This window comes from Pongo pygmaeus, chromosome 3 (assembly GCF_028885625.2).
Source record: "Pongo pygmaeus isolate AG05252 chromosome 3, NHGRI_mPonPyg2-v2.0_pri, whole genome shotgun sequence".
Taxonomy (NCBI): domain Eukaryota; kingdom Metazoa; phylum Chordata; class Mammalia; order Primates; family Hominidae; genus Pongo; species Pongo pygmaeus.
Window position 1 is genome coordinate 120889307 of NC_072376.2, and position 18390 is coordinate 120907696.

At 41.3% G+C, this 18390-nt stretch overlaps 1 protein-coding gene across 4 annotated transcripts in view; it reads right to left on the reverse strand.

Annotated features, from left to right (window-relative positions):
- The window catches only part of LEF1 (lymphoid enhancer binding factor 1), a 119547-nt gene extending 103002 nt beyond the window's left edge, over positions 1-16545 (reverse strand). For all 4 annotated transcript variants that reach the window (XM_054485384.2, XM_054485382.2, XM_054485385.2 and 1 more), the window contains exons 1-3: positions 16324-16545; positions 13826-13892; positions 12301-12434 (exon numbers count right to left, since the gene is read on the reverse strand). In XM_054485384.2, coding sequence (XP_054341359.1) covers positions 12301-12434; positions 13826-13892; positions 16324-16536 — 414 coding nt within the window. In that variant the 5' untranslated portion in view covers positions 16537-16545. The remainder of the gene's footprint in view (positions 1-12300; positions 12435-13825; positions 13893-16323) is intronic.
- Positions 16546-18390: the final 1845 nt, after the last annotated feature.

The window sequence follows — 18390 nt, forward strand, 5'->3', positions numbered from 1 at the left end:
CTTGTGTTATCCACTAGTACCATAATAGCTATTACTATCCAAAATATTTTAAAGAAGTGTACAATTTCCAATTTTATTCTCACAAAACGCTGCTAAGAATCATTTCCATCTTACCTATGAGAAAGTTACTGATTCAATAATCATCTAGCATCTTCTGCATGCTAGTGGCAGAAATGGTAGTAAGAAACTGAAGTTGCAGAAAGTGCCCTGCTGTGAGAGTGAAGACTTGAGCCTCAATCTGGTACCACTACTTACCAGTTGTGCAATCAGGGTAAATTATCTGACCTTCCACTTCTTGACCTGTTTACAGTCATCCTTACCCTTCTCTATGCCCTGCATGCCACTGCTCAACCTTCTGTATACTTCAGTTCCCTCAACTGTAACACAGGGATATTAGAGATAGCACTGAGTTACTATGAGGATTAAATGGGCTAATGCATAGAAGGGCATTAGAACAGTTCCTGGCATGTACTAAGTACTCAAAACTAATAACTAACGTCTAGTCCATGGATTCTACATGAAATGCTCAAATAATTTCTAAGCTCCATTTTGGCTTTGTGATTCCATACAAATTTATAAATTTTTAAGAGATTCCATTTAAATATGGATTGATACTTGGTGTTGTTGCCTTACATTCTTGAAGTTTTAAAATTTCTGTTCTGTTTATTCCACAAACATCTGGTGAGTAACCTGCTCTGTGGCAAGTAATATAACAGGTTCTTGGCAACAAAGATGAATAAGACATGCTCCCTATCCTAAAGAAACTAACAATCAATGAGAAATACAAACACAAAGACAAAAAGCTATTGGAAAACATGGCTACAGAGCTCTGAGGGAGGACTTATGAGGACCCGAAAGAGAGAGTGTGGGATCTGGAGGAACTTCATTGAGGAGGCAGCACTTACCCCAGACTTTTAAGGATGGACAAGACCCTGCTGGCAGGGAATAGAGAACAGGGCATTTCAGCGAGAGAAAGCTATAAGAATCCAAAGATAGGGTTTTGGAAAAGGGTTTAGGATGCAGGTCTGGAGTGTAACTGAATCATAAGCTGCAAGGTAGAGTGGTGAGGAGGTAAGACTTGAAAGGGAGATGGTTCCAGGGTGTGGAAAGCTTTCAAAAATAATGCCCCAGAATGTGGTTTAATCCCATAGCCAGTGGGGCAAGGCACTCGGGGAGAAAACCTCATGAGCTCTGACTAGAGGTGAACAGTGCCAGTGGTCTCAATTAGGGCCCAATATGGTTGAGTGAAGAGAAAGTAAGCTTGGGGCCAAAGGGCCACACTTGGAGTCCCAGCTCCACTGCTTTCCGGGTGTGAGACCTCTGGAAAGTCATTTACGTTATCTGAACCTCAGTTAAATTACTGAGCATCTACTGTGCCAATGTTTTTCCAAAACTTATTTTATGGAAGAATTAATGGAGAGTTTGTTAAAAGTGCATCTATATGACCTGCCTGTAGGGTGTGATTCAGGACATTTGCAGACGGGGCCAGTAATCTGCCTTTTTAACAGAAACACCTGTAATTCAGAGGCCACTGGCCACCTTCCAGCCATACCACCACCAATGCCAGATGAGGAGACCAAGGGTCAAAGAGTGTGAACACACATCTAGTCAGTAGCAGAGCGGTGGCATCTAGGTATATGGACTCCAACAACAGTGCTTTGCTGCTGCTCTCATTTATTTTACCATTATGTTGGTTGGACCCTAGTCTCACTGACTGCAAGTCATGACTAAAGAGACAATCACCTCACCCTTTTCCCTTCCTCCCTAGCTTGGCCACTTAAAGTAGGAACTGCTGCCCTATCAGCAGTGGCTGTAGCCCTTTTCCCTCCCCAGCACCTCATGCACTCTCTACAAGGAAGGACACTCATCTCTTTGGCAACCTAGAAGCAGGAACTGAGCAAGGACAGACTGACCCTTTGTCCTCTCTGTCGGGCCAGCTTGCGCAAACATGGGTTTGGTCTCGTCTCTAGTTCTATAGGATGTGAGCACGCTGCCTCTGCAGAAGAGGCATGCGGCTTGGTGGTGTGTTCAGTTTAGGAAAATCAAAGGAAGTCCACTGTTTGTATCACTGTTCAAGTCACATTCTCCAATGTAGCCTTATTGATAATACAGTTGGTATTATACTGCCTGATACTGTCTGGCCTTATTAATAATAAAGCTGATATTATACTTTCCCTCTGTCTGACTTTGCTGGACTAATTCTTGACTTGAAGAGGCATGAAAATTATCAGCCTCAAAACACTAACCACAAGCAAAGTTGAATGTAAACAAGTACATATTTTTAAATATTAACTTTAAAAACATGTTTTTAAGATTAAATTGCAGTGCAGGTAACTCCTACCTAAAAAGATGCATTGCCTTTGACTGCAATTCTGGCAATTTGTTCCAAAGAAACAATTCAGAATTTGTGCAAAGTTTTAGTTAGAATATATGCATTTCATCACAGTACTGCATAAGGTGGGGAAAAAGGTGATACAATCTAAATGTCTACCAATAAAATACTGGTTAAATAAATTAGGCAATCTATTAAAAATGATGTTACAGAAGAGTATTTATTAATAGAAAAAGAGATACATAATATGTTGGTGGCGAAAAAGCAAGTTGCAAAATGATATATTATGTTCCTATTGCCATGAATATATAACAAGTATTTGTGTTTTTTTACCTACATTTATATGTGTGCACAGAAAGAAGTCTAAAAGGCCACACAGAAAAAGTGATCGTCTTTAACAATGTGATCATGGGAGTTTAATATTTGGTATTATTTTTGCTTATTCGAATTTTCTAATTTTTCCAGTGAACATGTGTTGCTTTTTAAATTTCTTTTTATTTTAATAAAAATGGTTAAGCATTTTTGAAATTTTCAAGAAAATTGTAACAATTGCTCTTCTGCTTTCAATTTTAATCAATATTATGATGAATTTAATAAGTACTTTGTATTCTTAAGGGTAAATATGGCTATTTTAAATGAAAACAAACAAGTCTTTAGACCTTAAGGAAGCGTATTAAATTGGCGCAGGTTACTGCTGTCCCTGAGGATGGATTCCTTGTCTTTAACACCGGGAGTATAACACTCACCCCAGTTTTCACATTGGGATTAAATTAAATATGACAACCCTGTAAGGTGCCTCGCACAGTATGTAGCACAAGGTAGTAGCAAAAAAAAAAAAAAAAAAAAAAAAAAAAAAAATCAGCTGCTTTCCCTTCTCTTTCAAGCAAAAAAAAAAAAAAACAAAAAACTTGAGTTTTAACTTAAAATTCTAATGTATGAATACAAATAAGAAAAAAAATAATTCAAGCAATGATTATTTTCCTAACACTGCCAGATAGCTGACTGGTCAGCCCAACTGTAATAAACAGTAAATATTATTTACTTCATACTTTTGGTTTTGTTACAGACTTTAAGATGCCAAAACAAAGTCTAATATATTTGAGATAAAATTTCAGCACCTTTTTCCCTTGATCCAGGTCATTTTAACCAGTATACCAAGATGATATGACCATAATTATTTTAAGGTACCATTTATAGTGTTCAAAATTGAGCGATCCTGCACAAAGAAAGCTGCATCCAATATATAAATATTTAACATTCATGGGATTTTACTGAAAGAAAAAGAAAAGTCCTGAAAGGAAAGAAGCTGGAAATTTCCCAGGAGGCTAGAAAAACATTGATTTCTCCTTGCTGTCCAGCCAACACATCCCTTTGGACCTGATCCTTTTCAGTGACAAGAAAGCTAGAAAAATTTAAGCCAGAAGGAAATTTGAAGGGCAAAAAAAAAATAACTTGCCCGTTGTCCTTCACACGGCTCCTGGATATCCTTTCTCTATAATTTTTGCAGTGGAGAGAAAAAACCCAGCTCCTATGGGATTAAGGGGAAAAAAAAAAAATCTCCTAACCAAAAACATATTCTTACCTCAATTCAACTCCATTCAAGTAGTTAAGAGTTATCTGGCAATTTCATATCAAATATTAGAAGGATATGAGACTTTCGGCTAACAAACCCGAAATTTAGAAATCTCTTCCCTCATACGTCTCATTCCCTTTCATGGTGGATTATGGTGCTAAAGAAGAAAATCTGCTGCTCCTAACAATCACAAGGAAAGTGAGCCCAAGAGAGGAAAATCAGATCTGTAAAAATACGATGACATTCCCCTGAATTTTTATTTGTGCAAACATTTTCTAAAGGTTTGTGTAAGGCCTTCACCCAGTATCCAAATTCTGAGTCAGCCTGATGGCACAATAGGAACTGAAAGTTTCTTCCCTCTCTCTGGAGTTTACCGGGTAGAGTCAAGCACTTCTTATGGCTGCAGAAATCCCACCAGGTGGGGCCCAAGGCACTGACTTACACCATCTTAGACTCCTGCTCTGCGGCCACAGCTAGAAAACAGCGCTTTTTCAGGCTTTGTGCCATCTGAACTTCTCGTCAACCAGATCAGGTAGACAAGCCCGATATTAATATGCCATTTAACCTTCCCAAAGTTTTCAGAAGATGATGATAGAGACCTGACATTAGATCTCAGGTCTTTTAACATCTAGCCTAGTCCTTCCCTTCTCTATGTTTAGCCTTCATAGGGCACTGCCTACCTATCTCTCCCTAACTAAGGCTCAAAAATTTTGTTCACCACATTGCAAAAGGATAGAATCAATTTACAACACACAATGGCCTAGAAAAGTCAGCACTGAGGCTGCCATGTGTATTTGAAAAGGACAGAACTTTTTAATAGCTGAAAATACCTCGTGTTACTGAAAAAAAAGTTCCTTCTATTGCCAAGATAATGAAAATGAATTGGAAAGCATTAACCACATGATTCTGAAACACACTTGAAGATGGTTTTCTTTTTACTAGTATTGTGTTTCCATCTCAAGAATCCTTCTGAAAAAAGCAGTTTTATCATCTCCATTTCTTCAATTAGGTTTCTAGGATCTAACTAACAGAGAAGTACTTCCTAAGATAAATCCTCATATGAGGGTCTAGTCCATTCTTTATTTATTCCAGTAGTGCACTCCCCTGGCTGACTGTTTTCAGGAGTTACCTGGAAACTCAATATTCTATAAGGAGTAGTTTTGACTTCTTCATTAAAAACACTGGTCTAATGCTATTTTATTTACCAATGCAAAAAATAAGAGAAAAAGTAAAATAATCAAATACTAAGGATTACTTAGTAAACACTTTCAAGTTTTACTTTTCACATAGCATTTGGTTTAATAAAGACAGACCATTTGGAAATATCCAGAAAACACACATGCAAAATTTCTTCTATATTCTTTATTAACTCAGCAAACTTACTGAGGTTTCTACTCTGTGCTAGGCTGACTGTAACTAACATAATTCATCAGCAGTCCCTGAGTTTAAACTGGAGGACTGCTGATGATAGTCCCCCAGTTACTTTATGATGCTAACTGATTACTAGATGATTAACTATCATCAACATTTTTTATAATTTTTATTGTAAGGTTTTCCAGGATTAAAAAAAGATTTATAAAAATATCTTAGTAAAAAGGCCAATATCATGTTATTGCTTATAAGTGTGAGCCAAATAATGTGGACATCGAGTGTCAAACGACAGACAGTAGAGACTCAGAAGGGTGAGAGGGTAGGAGGGGGGTGATGATGAGAAATTTCTTAATGGATACAATGTATGTTATTTGGATGATGGATACTATAAAAGCCCTGACTTCACCACTATGCAATCTATGTATGTAACAAAATTACACTTATACTCCATAAACTTATACAAATAAAAGAAATATATCTTAGTAGGTCAAATTTTAAAAATTTTGCTTTGGTTACTGTTTCATTCAGAAGCTGACAATAATAATAAAATTAAAGCTACCCTAGAACCACTCTCCTTTTTAGAGAGCCTAACTTATATCTACCTCTTCATTCTCTCTCTCTCTCTCTCTCTCTCTCTCTCTCTCTCTATATATATATATATATATATATATATATATAGCTTTTTCACCCAGGCTGAATGCAGTGGTGCGACCTGGGCTCACTGCAACCTCAGCCTCCTGGGTTCAAGAGATTCTCCTGCCTCAGCCTCCTGAGTAGCTTGGCGCCTGCCACCAAGCCCAGCTAATTTTTGTATTTTTTAGTAGAGATGGGGTTTCACCATGTTGGTCAGGCTGGTCTCAAACTCCCGACCTCACGTGATCCATCTGCCTCGAGCAATAGGCAACTTTTTACAGGTGAACATAACAATGACAATAAATTACTATGCTGAAGATCAAAATTTCATCTGCAAAACTGTCATCAAGTTCTACATAGGATTATGTGTGAGCATAGGTAGACACAACAGTCAACAAATCCAGCTTTCTAAAGATTCTACTTGTCCCTAGTTAGCTGCAAAAATAAACTGTATTTCTAGACACTCTGTGATGAAACCTTCTCTGCTAGTCCTATTTCTCCTATAAATGGAAAAATGGGGTTGGCAACAAAACTCTTGCTTGCTCTGGACTGCCCTTGCAATTTTCCCTATACAGATTGAAGCCATGTGAGTACCATCACTCAGTGAGCTTTGTAAGTGATCTACAGATAACAAGTGGATAATTGCAGCAGGTTTACAGGTTTAGCTAGAGTGGGTATTACATACAAACGCACTCTTTTACAGAGACTTTATAATCCTCTACACAGCCTCTGCTAACAGTCTGCAAATAGTCCCAGCTAGATTATCAGAATTTCTGAGTTAGCAATGCCTCCTGCTCCCGTCCAGTCCTCTGCTCAACTCCCCACTCTTCACTTTGGTACAGATTAACTCCCAACTCCCCTCACCTCCACCCCGAGTCTTTGTTGTTGTTCTCTAGGATATTTTAAGGCTTTCATCCTCTCTATCTGAGAGACTGGATCATTTATATCCCTAAAAGAGTTTATAGCAGAGTCTGTAGTTCCTAGGCAAGTAATTCAAGATCATAATATTTAAAAAGTAATCATGAACCTAAAGTGTAATTTTTTAATTATCTGAAGAAAATCCAATGGCTGCCTTTTCTAAATAAGTAAGGACATGTGAGGATAGCGCATAGGAGTACTAAGTGTCTTGATTACTACAGTATTAGCTTCCTACAGATTGGCTCAGCTCAGCACAAACACTTAAGCAACAGCTTTAAAGAGGACAAGTTTTAAATGAACATTCCCTTAAAAAAAGAAGAGAGAGACAGAGAGCGCAACCTTTAGTCCCAGGGTCCGAGGACAGCAGCACCTACATAATGCTGAGCTCTACTTTTACCTGGGAATAACATATATATGTTTTTCTGCTTGCCACAGACAGTGCTGGCATGTTTTCTCTTTAAATTCCACGTCTTTTACCAGAATCAAAAGGAAATCAGCTTTATAAAATTCCAATCATGTCTATGATAGATAAATGAGGAACAAAAGGAGTCAAAAATGAAGTGTTTTGATTGCTCAAAAACAATTCAATCACATAAACCCAAAATGGTTCTGTCTAAAGGACATTAAAAAAAAAAAAACTCATCCGCTACAAAATTGATATTATAGCAAGTACTTGTGAGTCTACAAATTCAAGTCCAGAGAGTCCCATTTGTGAGACCCTACCTCTGCTCTGTTAAATCACATAAGGGTCTCAGACCACAGGAAAGACTCGATCAAAATAATGCGGTTGATGAGAGCAAATCTAAGACCTGTATGGGAGTGGAAAAAATACTTCAAAAGCAAGATTTTTGCAGATTGGCTCAATGGTCTTTTTTTTAGTGTGTGGTCTTTTTTTTTAGACTATCTTTTGGGTTGTTCTCATGTCTTTATCAGTGAAGAAGAAACTACGAGGGTCATTTCAAAAAAACTATCTGAGTAAGGACCAGGCATGTAAATGCAATATTAGCTCTGCAAGGGTTACACGTAGTATGGCTTCCTGGCACACTTAAATAAGCAAACTGGCCATAAGGTATTTGATGGGGGAATGGCAAGTGCTTCTAATTATTCTGACTATGATCCTGTCCCAAATTGTAGCAATGCAAGGAAGGAGGGATCAAACAGGAAACTTTGGGGGCTCTGAGGAATTTTCCCCACACATTCTCTTGACATCTATATATACATTTAAGTTAGAATAATACACTTTCTAAAACTTATTCTCCACTTGAAGGGGAAAACTCAATGTGTTTAGCTTCAAAAAGTGCACAACTTAAAATAGAAAAGTGAAAATTATTTATAGGTTAAGTCAAATTCAATAGCTTCTTGCAATAAAGTGAAAAGATACTCTACCTTAAAAATCTTGCATGAGATATAAGCCTTAGTCTCCGTCTATCCTTGAATATTACTTATGTGATTATTTTCAAAGGTATCCAACAATGTCACATACAGTGGTGTATTCAGAAGCTTACTGATTAGACAAGTCCAACTTAGTTCCTTAATTCCAGATGTGAACAATGACAAAATCAGATTTTAGCTGTTTATAAGCAAGTACAAATATGGAGGGTAGGTAAGACCAAGTTATAACAGGTATAATTCTGTTTAATAGAAACCAAAGTGTTGATTCCCTTATGGTAAAAGTCACAACAGAACTAAGTTATACAAGGTAATTAGAAAAGAACTCGTGGAACATTTTCATAGCAATTTCTACTTTAAAAAAATAAACAAATAAACATTTTAAAAGATAGCTGAAATGAGAACACCCATATCTTTCCTTTCCCACCTAAAAATTGACTCTTAGAAAGATCACAAAGAACCAAAAACAATGAAGTTCGCAGCGCTACACTGACCAGGTGTTATTGTGGTTTGATGTGACTGAGCTGCAACGTTTGCTGCAGCTTCCTGCACTGTGTTGCTTTTCCCTCCCCAAGCATCTGAAGAGAAATGAGATGTTTCTTTTCTAAGGTGTTAAACATTTGGGTCGCATGCGGAACAAATGGAAGATTGACGCCTAAGATGAATAACCACAGTGCATTAGGCCAGTGGGAACTTTCACTACATTAAAGCTAGCCAAGCTCACCATTCACACGGTGTTCAGGCACACAACTGCCAGAGCCAAACTAGGGATGTAAAGAACTATTTTTTTCTTTTAATACTTTACCATTGGCCTACAGGGATTTTCATAAATAAAGTTCAGAGAATGAAAGGTTTGGGAGTATGCTTTTAATAAACTCTCCAGGGTCCTGGCTCTAAAATATTTAACAGGCTTCTGCATCTTCTCTTCACTCTCTGTGAAGAAGACCAACTCAAGCCAAAGTTTACTATGCCCTAAGAACTTACGTTGACACCAAATATGTCATGATAGGTGCTTTCTTCTTAGACCCAATTTATCTGAACTAAGAATTCTTATTTAAAATTCTGTGAGAGACCCATTCATAAGATTTCTGGTATAGACACATTCACACCCCTAAGGATTCCAGTTCTAGAAGGATGTAATTTGCCAATTAAAATTCCCCTTGAGAAGAAAAAAGGCTGAGTAGGTGAAAGTGGTTCTCCTGAACAGGTAATACTGTATATTGGTCATAGGTAAAATCTGTTCGAGCATACACACAGTAGCGTTTGTCTAAAAAATAAGCAAAAGCATATGCACTTTTTATAATTAGATTCCAGCAGAAACATTTCTCTGCATGCCAGTTGGCCATAGCTGGTATCCTCTGGATTGTCTGCAGGTAGATACAAACAGAAGACTATTTAGGGAAGGAGTGGTCAGGTTCCTCCCCCACCCCAGGTGTTTTTCCAGTCCTAACACTTTTGGGAAGCAGATGCAGTAAACAAGCAATTGTTTGTAATGCAAATTCAAGAAGCAGGATGCCAAGGGGATGCTCCCATCCTAAGCCCAAACACAAATGGTCACCATGCTCCTGACACCCTAGATGAAAATCTATCACTGTGGATGTCAGTGACACAAACACTCAGCCCTGCTAAGGACAGAGTTAAAGAGCAAGAAGGCAGAAGTGTGGTTAGGGGTGAAGAAGAGAGGCTGTCTTCCGGTTAGTGTTTTTGATCTCAGACACATTAAAAACAGCTGTTAGGTATTAAAAACCAAAGATTGTAACTCACTTCGGTTGGACCCTAAAAAAAAAAATTTACATAGTCTTGTGGTTACAGCTGAAAAGCTTCTGGAATTGTGCAAACTACAGAATATCTCAAGAAAACATGCCTAAAATAAATACATCCTAATATTTAACAGAATAAAGCAAAGCAACAGATAACAGGGTAAGGTAACTGTTTCCTGACCACACCCCTTTCCTACACTCTACCCAGACCAACATTTATTCTGGCCACAAATCTTTCCTAAACAATGAATGACTGTTTGATTCACTGACCTCAAAATTTTAATACATACACTAACAATAAATACCTTCTATCAAAAGATATTTTCTATCAAAATTTCAAAATGACTAGTATACTGGTAGATTGGGAGAAAAGACTATGGAAACACAAGGCAGAATGCTGGCATAAAGAGGAAGATCAGCTTAATTTTCAATATTCTTAGGGATTGTTTATAAATACCAATAAATATTCATTATATTGATTTTTTAAAATTACTATTTTGAAAGAAGTAGCTGATCTTTTTAAGAAATAAATTCCACAAATGTTGTATACGCACAGCTGAAAAACGTAAGGCTGTTTTGTGGCTATTTTCTATTGTCACCAACACTACTTTGATTTGGAAAGATTATTTGTTATTCTGAAAATGATTTAACAGGAATCTTCAATTATTCCTTATCTAAAACATATTCTCCTTCCCTTCTCCACCCCCTCCAAAAACAACAAAAAAACCTGCCCAAATATTAAAGAGATATCTATATATTTGCATGTTTTGTTCAAAAATTTAAAGTCTCCTACAACTTTTAAAACTCAAGCATTTATTTGACGGCCTCTAACTATTAAACTATTTTTGCTTTTTTAAATTACTTTTTAGGTAGGCGATTCATCCTCATCACACAGACATCTTTATCATTAAATACTTGAAAAGCCTTAAAATAAAATATGAAATACCTATTTCTTACAGCAACCATCACAAGATCTCCCTCAAGATTAGAACCCCAAGATATCCACTTTAACTACTATATAAAAATTAGAAAAAGCTTATTCCCTAGCTGAGAGATCAAATATCCTTTAGAAATTTATTGGAAAATAATTACAATAACATCTAAATCACAGTGCTCAAAGTGATCATATTTGATATAAGTATCATTTCAACAACTGAAGATTATGTGTAATGATAACCACAAATACTCTTGTTGATAACTGTTGATTTTGAGCCACTATTCTCTGCTAGTGAATCTTCTCACTCCCAGATTTTGTTCACTGAGGTATTAACAACGTTACTCTTCCCAGATGTTTGTGACTGATTTTTTTCAGTTGGTAGAAACACTGGGCAAGTAAGTCAAACACTATAGGTTCCATTTTACAATCTTAGATTTGACCTCCAGGGCTGTCAGTGAGACTGGAACCCTAATCCCCGAGACCCATACACATGTGTTTTTCATTGGGGATTAGGTGGTAAAGGGAGAGTGGGGCTGGAGAGAAGGTAAATATATTGATGGGTCAGTAAAAAATCCGTCACCACCGCCGGTGGGCTAATTCTAAGAGAGAACTCCATCACCAGCACATTTTACATCTACATACTACACAAGTTACCATTTAGGTGTTTTCTCACTTAAATGAGGTTTCCACTTCCTAAGAGAAATATCATCAAATAAACCTGAAATTCTTTATAATGTTATGCATTTGCATAATGCAGTTATAATACCACTGCATTTTTAGAATTTTAAAAGTTAACTAAACCACAAGATTAAAAAAAAGGAACAACTTTCATTAGGGTTATCTTTGAGTGATGCTTTCTCAACAATTGACAATAAAGCAAAAATAACTCATCCTCGCCAAACCCATCCTAAGGAAACATTGGCTGACACAATAAAATAAGACACTGTTTTAAAAGCCAAAGTAACATAACAAACATTCAGCTCCAAATGAGCTAAAGTAGCTCTGATTCTAGAAAGCTTGTGGGCATTAAAAGCTATACAGTCCTTACTTAGCTGAAAAAGTAAATCAATGTTTTCCTCTCATCAGCATAGAATGTACAATACTCATAAAATCAGGGATTTGTTGATGTAACTTCACTTGATTTTATAACTTATGATCTGTTACATATTTATTTTAATCAATAAGCCAAAAGCTAAAATTTCAAAGGCAAGACATCAAAGGTAGCACTGTTTTAAGGTGGCCATTCCTCATAACAGCTCTTATTTAGCAATGACTAGTTATATATAATGAAAGCATTACCAATGAGTTTGGAAAAACAAATATTCTGCCAAAATACAAATCAATTTGCACTTCTGAACATAATTTGCAACATCAGCATGTTACTTACTGTTCTCGGGATGGGTGGAGAAAGAGATCCATTTGACATATATGGGTCGTTATTCATATTTGGCATCATTATGTACCCGGAATAACTCGAGTAGGAGGGTCCCTTGTTGTAGAGGCCTCCATCTGGATGCTTTCCTGGGAGGATCCAAAAAACAATCAATGATGTACTGACTTCCCTTTTATATTACTGTATTTTTCATCTGAAAATCTAATAGTTCTAAGATAAATCAGACCCTACATAAAAGATTTGTTTACAAAATACTGTAACTGGATTATTATGCTCTATTTTAGATTGACAGTATTTATTCTCTTAAATAGCTTAGCAGCAAACCAGATGTTTTAAAAACATGTGGTTCAAACAGTTCTTCCACTACTGACTGATGTTTTTACAAAAATAAGTGTTATCCATCTAATTTAATTTGTTCTAATACTAACAAACTGGACTAAAAAATACAGAACACACACAACTCTAAAACTGTAATATAAATATATTAGGCTATCTAGCTACACACAAACACAGAGATTTATATACTTGAAGTTATGTTTTGCCTTGTAGACAAACTCAAAGATTCTACCTGTGCTTGCAGATTTCTAGAAAAATTTCTAGATTCTACTGAAAGAGTTGTTATCTAGTATATAGGCAACTATCTAAATGTATAAAGGATTAACTCTGGGAGGCTTAATTTTATGTGCTACACTTAGATCATTTTGCCAAAAAATTTCTCTTCAATATGTATATTTCTTCTTGTTAATCTGTGTAACTATCTTGCAGCTGAGGAAGAAGCCTAATATATAATTCTCTTCCCTGCTCCTGGTTGACATATTGTATGTAAAAACACTTCATTTCAGTTAGGCCAATTGTTAAGTAATTAATGGAGAACAGACAGGCTGACAAGGAATCCCTAAGGTGACTTGATTCTTTTAAAGTCACAAAGAATTCTCCTTAAGTCTAAATACATATGTATGTAATTTTAAAGTTTTTAGCAAGAATCAGAAATAGGGAGAAAGGGTATCATTTCTGATACGCACATTCCTAAATATAAGTTTTATATTTTTACAAGTTAGATTCTGCTCTGCTCATTTACTGCCGGCCTTTTCACTGTAATAAGGAACAAGAAACAGCAATTTTGCAAGTGAAAATCCACTCAAAACTATTCTGGTTGGAAAATAAATCGATATATAATGTCATTCTTCTTAATAACATATTAAAAATACTAAAGATCTAAGCTAATTAGGACTTAAGGTAAGATGAGGAAGAGAAAAACTCATTATAGACATTCCCTCTTCCCAATCTGGAACCCACCTGAAATCCAAAGGTCCCTAACTCATTCAAAAACAGTTTTTAAATTATGTAATATATATTAGAGGTAAGCCATAAGTTTCCTGCGTTTTCTTTACCATTAAAATAGTGGGCATAGTCTGACCTAGTCCCAGTTTCTTGAACTCAAAAGTAACAAAACACACCTATTTATACGAATTGCACACCTTATCTGCTAAAGTCAGAAGAAGTAGAATGGGTGTCTTACCGTCATCGGGGTGTTCTCTGGCCTTGTCGTGGTAGGGCTCCTGAGAGGTTTGTGCTTGTCTGGCCACCTAACATCGTGAATCCCCACACCCAAAAGAAAGAAAATCACCTTAGAGTTTGTGACAATAATGATACAAATGTGTGTGCGCTGGTAATTCAAAGGAAGAGGTTTAGGGGCAACTCTGTTTTATTACTCTGAGAGACATACGCTAGTGTTTAGTACTGCAAAATCTTTTTCTTGTCAACATGTATTTTTGAGTGATTATTATCCATCCGGGACCAAAAACGTATAAATAATAACAAAACCAATAAAAATATAGTTAAATTTAGGAATGATCCACATGCTGTTCTGACTGCTGTTTATTAAACCATATCAAGGCTCCTTGGATGCCTAATATTACAAGAGTAGGAGTTAATGGGGTTGATGGTTTTGATAGCCTCTTCAACCACTGTTCACTTCAATCAGATCTGATTAAAAGAAGGCTGAAATATCATTTTGCAACTGAAAACGACATTTAAACATAAACAAGCCAACCACTCAAATGCGGTCTTAAGGCAACTGCCCTGAGCGCAGTTCCAGCAGAAGCTCCACTCGAGCTTATAACCTACTATGGCTGGCTGAGTGCAGGCTTACAAAAGTAGAACGATTCTGTGGTTAAAGGAGGAAAATTAGAGAGTCGGGTTATAGACATCTAAAAGGTAGCCCAGTTGATATCAGTTTTGGTAATCACTATCCACCCAGACAGACTCAACCACGTGCAAATCAGTGGTATCACTCCTTCACCCTCAGGCCTCCTCATGCCCACTTAACACCCAGCAAAGTGTAACGCTTTAACACCCGAGTGCTCTCGGATTCGAACGCAGTGTCCTTCACCCGGACCAGAAAAGTGTGGAGAATATGAAGTGGGTGGCAAAATTATTTATGGACTAAGGCAGGACAAGCAAAATGGGTAGAAAGAGAGGCTGCTCTACAAATAGGAGAGTTTGGCAAAAAGCCTGTGTTTTGGATGTTATTCGGTTCTCTGGACGTGTGTCCTCCCTTTGACCTCCTTTTCCCAGCACACAGTAGTCACAAATCTTTTACACGGGGTTAGGTGCACCCTACCCCCGCCCCCAGCCCGCTCAAACTGGATTCAACGGGTAAAGAACACCCTTCTGTTCTCTGAACCCAGGCCCCCAGCCTTTCAAAATGCGTACTCACCTCTGCCATTGGGATAGAGAAGGCAGATCTGAGGTGTTCTTAAACGCGCTGTTTAAAACCCAAAATGTCCCCGCCCTCAAAACCACACACTTTCTTTTTGGGGGTAGAAAGATGCCATTTAAGGAAAAAAAAGGTATATCCTCCAAGTTTCTTTGGAGGGAAAAGGCGTTGGTTAAATCATTCGGGTGTCAGGACTTTTCTACCGGATTTCCTCCAGAGGGTTTCCCAGTTGTGGAACAAGGGTGACCAGTGGAGTGTCGGGTTGTCAGGGTCCATCCGCCCCCTAGACCAGCTCTGGACTAGGCTTCAAACAGCCCTCCAGCGCGGCCCTGCTCCGCGCTTTCTCTAGCCAGCAACCACGTGTCTCTATTTACTCTACTCAGGTTACCAGCTCTATCGCCCGCAGCCGGCCAGAAGACCCGATAAAGCGCCTTCCACCCTGCAGGACTATGCCCGGCTTCCGCCGCTTCTCCGCCTTTCTTCTGCGTAGATTTAAGGCCTGATCCGGTCCCAAACCCCAAATAAAAGTTGTGGATTTGTTTCCAAGTGATGGTGGTTGGAGAAAACTAGAGTTGGGGGCGGTACAGCCAGGGTGTATCCTTGGGGTGGGTCGGCTCGGCGCACCCACAGCTTCCAGCTGCCAGCCCAGGCGCTGGGACCGCAGGGACTGAACCCCGCACCGCCCCCGCAGCCCGGGCGCGCGCCCCATCGGCCGGCCTGCTCCCCGCGGCCCGGCTCAGCGGTGGTAGGGACGGCCCCGCCTGCCCCAGCCCACGCCCGCCTCCCCTTCCTCCCGCCTGTGGCTCTGCTCGTCTCCACCTAAGCCTTTGGTGGTTTAACGCACTTTTGCAGAGACATCTACCAAGAGATAGCGTGTGCACTTTGTTTTCCGTCCTACGGAAGAATTTATCAGTAGCGTTATTCAACCCTACTCGCTTTTTAAAGCACGGCACCCCTCAGCCCAACAAAAAGACCGAAGGCGAAACATTGTGGGTTCCTGGCCGCGAACCAACCAACCGTTCAGCCACCGAACCCCCTAAACTGATCCAGTTGGAATAAGTTACCCTGCCCCTCTACCTCCCATCCTACACACACACACACACACACACACACACACACACACACACACACACAGGCAATGCGGACCGGGGGCCCAGCTACGCACACATCCCAAAACAAACGAGGGATCTACTCGGGACCCTCAGCCGGGCGGCCGGGCGCCTTCGTTCCCTTCCTCCCTCTCTGCGTTTCCCAGGGACCCGCCACGCCTCTCAGAACTGGGGCAGCGGCCGGCTCACCTCGTGTCCGTTGCTGGCCGGGATGATTTCAGACTCGTTCACCAAGGAAGACTTGATGTCAGCTAAATCGCCTTCCTCTTCGGGATGACTGATCTCGGCGAAGATCTTTTCCTTCTGAGGATCGCCCTCGTCCTTGAAGGGGATCATCTCGTCCGTGGCGCAGAGTTCCGGGTCCCCCCCGCCGCCGCCACCTCCTCCGGAGAGTTGGGGCATCCCGGCGGCTCTGTAATCTCCGCTCCGCTGTGGGAGCACCCGCGGCAACAGCAGGAAAGACACAGGGGTAACTCAAGGGTGAGGGAGGAAAGGAGAGTTGGAAGGGTTCGTGCAGCAGGACAGCGGGCGGAAGCGGGGCGGGCGAGCGCGGGGCCGCCGGCCGGCAGCCGGAGCAGCTGCCGCGGTGCCCGAATCCCGGCGGCCGCCGCGCTTTCCCGCTTCGCGGAGACCGACGCCGGTGCCCGCCCCCGAGGCCGAAGGGCACTGGGCGGCGAGGGCTGCGGTAGCTGGCGCCTCCGGGGGCGTCTGCGCGGCGCGCGCTAGGCGAGGCTGCCCCGGCGGCCACCCCGCGACCCCGCGTCGCCGGGATTTGCGCGCGGAGAACGCCGGTTCTGGAGGGAGCACGACTCCCCAAAGTGCAGAGGAGGGTCCGGCGGCGCGTCTCCGCGGAAACCCTCTCCACTGTAGTTACCCCGGATGCCGACTTAGTAGTGTGTTTTCCGAGAAAAGAGAGGAGATCTGGGCAGAAAGGCCCCGTTTGCCCCAGCAAAGAAGGTGCAAGGATCAGAAGATAACGAAACGTCCACTTCCTGAAGGGTGGGAAAAAAAGAAAAAGAAAAAGGAGCCACCCACGCTGGAGATGTCCGTTTTAGAGCTTCTTATTTTCTTCCCTTTCGCTTCGGTTTTTCTTCTCGAGGCTCATTTAATCTGCTAGAGAAGGAGGAGGAGCAGAAGATGGGGGCCGAGGAGGAGGGGAAGAGAAAGAGAAGTTTGCCAAGAATAAAGTTTTTGCCGGCAAGCGCGGGGACTCCGCAGTGGAGGGCACTGCGGAGTCTCGGGGAGTCACAGCGGGGGCCTCGGGCCCAAATGCCTCTGCCGGGAGCTCGAGCCGACACACACACTCAGCCCGACCCCTCTTTGTTCCCAGCTCTTGTTTCTTAGCCTGGCTTGCTGGCTTGCCGGCTCGCCGCTCTGCACGCCTCCGCCGGCCAGCTCCGTCAAAGCAAAGAGCTGCGCCCCTTGGGTTCGCCCAGCCGAGGGGAGCGGACGCCCCGAGCTTGGCCGCGTGCGAGGCTCCGGGCGCGTCCTGGTTCCTCGGCCCGAGAGCGCGCAGCCCGGGTCCCTCCTCCGCGCCCTGCCCCGCAGGTGAGCGGCTGCGCCTCCCCACTGCTTCTCCTCCTCCCGCGCCTGGCCGGCGCTGAAAAGCTACCCACTTGCGTCGCTTCTCCTCCCTCTCCCCTCCCCCGCCTCTAGCTCTCCTTGGCTGCCCGCTGGAGGGGAGGCGGGGGGTGTGGGGGAGTCGGCGAGAAGGAGGTGGTGATTGAGGGCTTTTTTTTCTTTTTCTTTTCCCAGATCCTGTAGGACGAGTCTTGGTTTTGGGGTGTGTGAGTGTGGTGTGTGCGCGCGCGCCTGGAGGGAAGGATCAGGCAACTTGGCGAGAGAAGGAAGGACCGGGCGCTGCTTATAACCCACGGAGAGGCACGCTTTGCCCGCGTGAAACTGACAAGAAACATTGCCGCAGTGGCTTGACTTCATCATCTAAGTATCTATTTTCTTGGCCCCCACCCACCCACTCCTTTTCCTCTGCCAGTCTGTCCCCTACCTCCTTGACGCCTCCCACTCTCCTTCCCCGGCTCTGGCCGAGGGAGGAAGATGAAAGAGAAAGCCGCCGCCGCTGTGATCGACACCACATTGATAGATGCTCTGACAGTGGGGAGAGGCGGGAATCTGGGACTGAGAAAAGAAGGAAAAGGGGAAAATATAACAGACATTGCTCAACTATTAAGAGAGAACAGAAGGACAAGGAAAAGAGAGTTGTGGCTTTCCCGAATATAATATCACACACACGCTCTT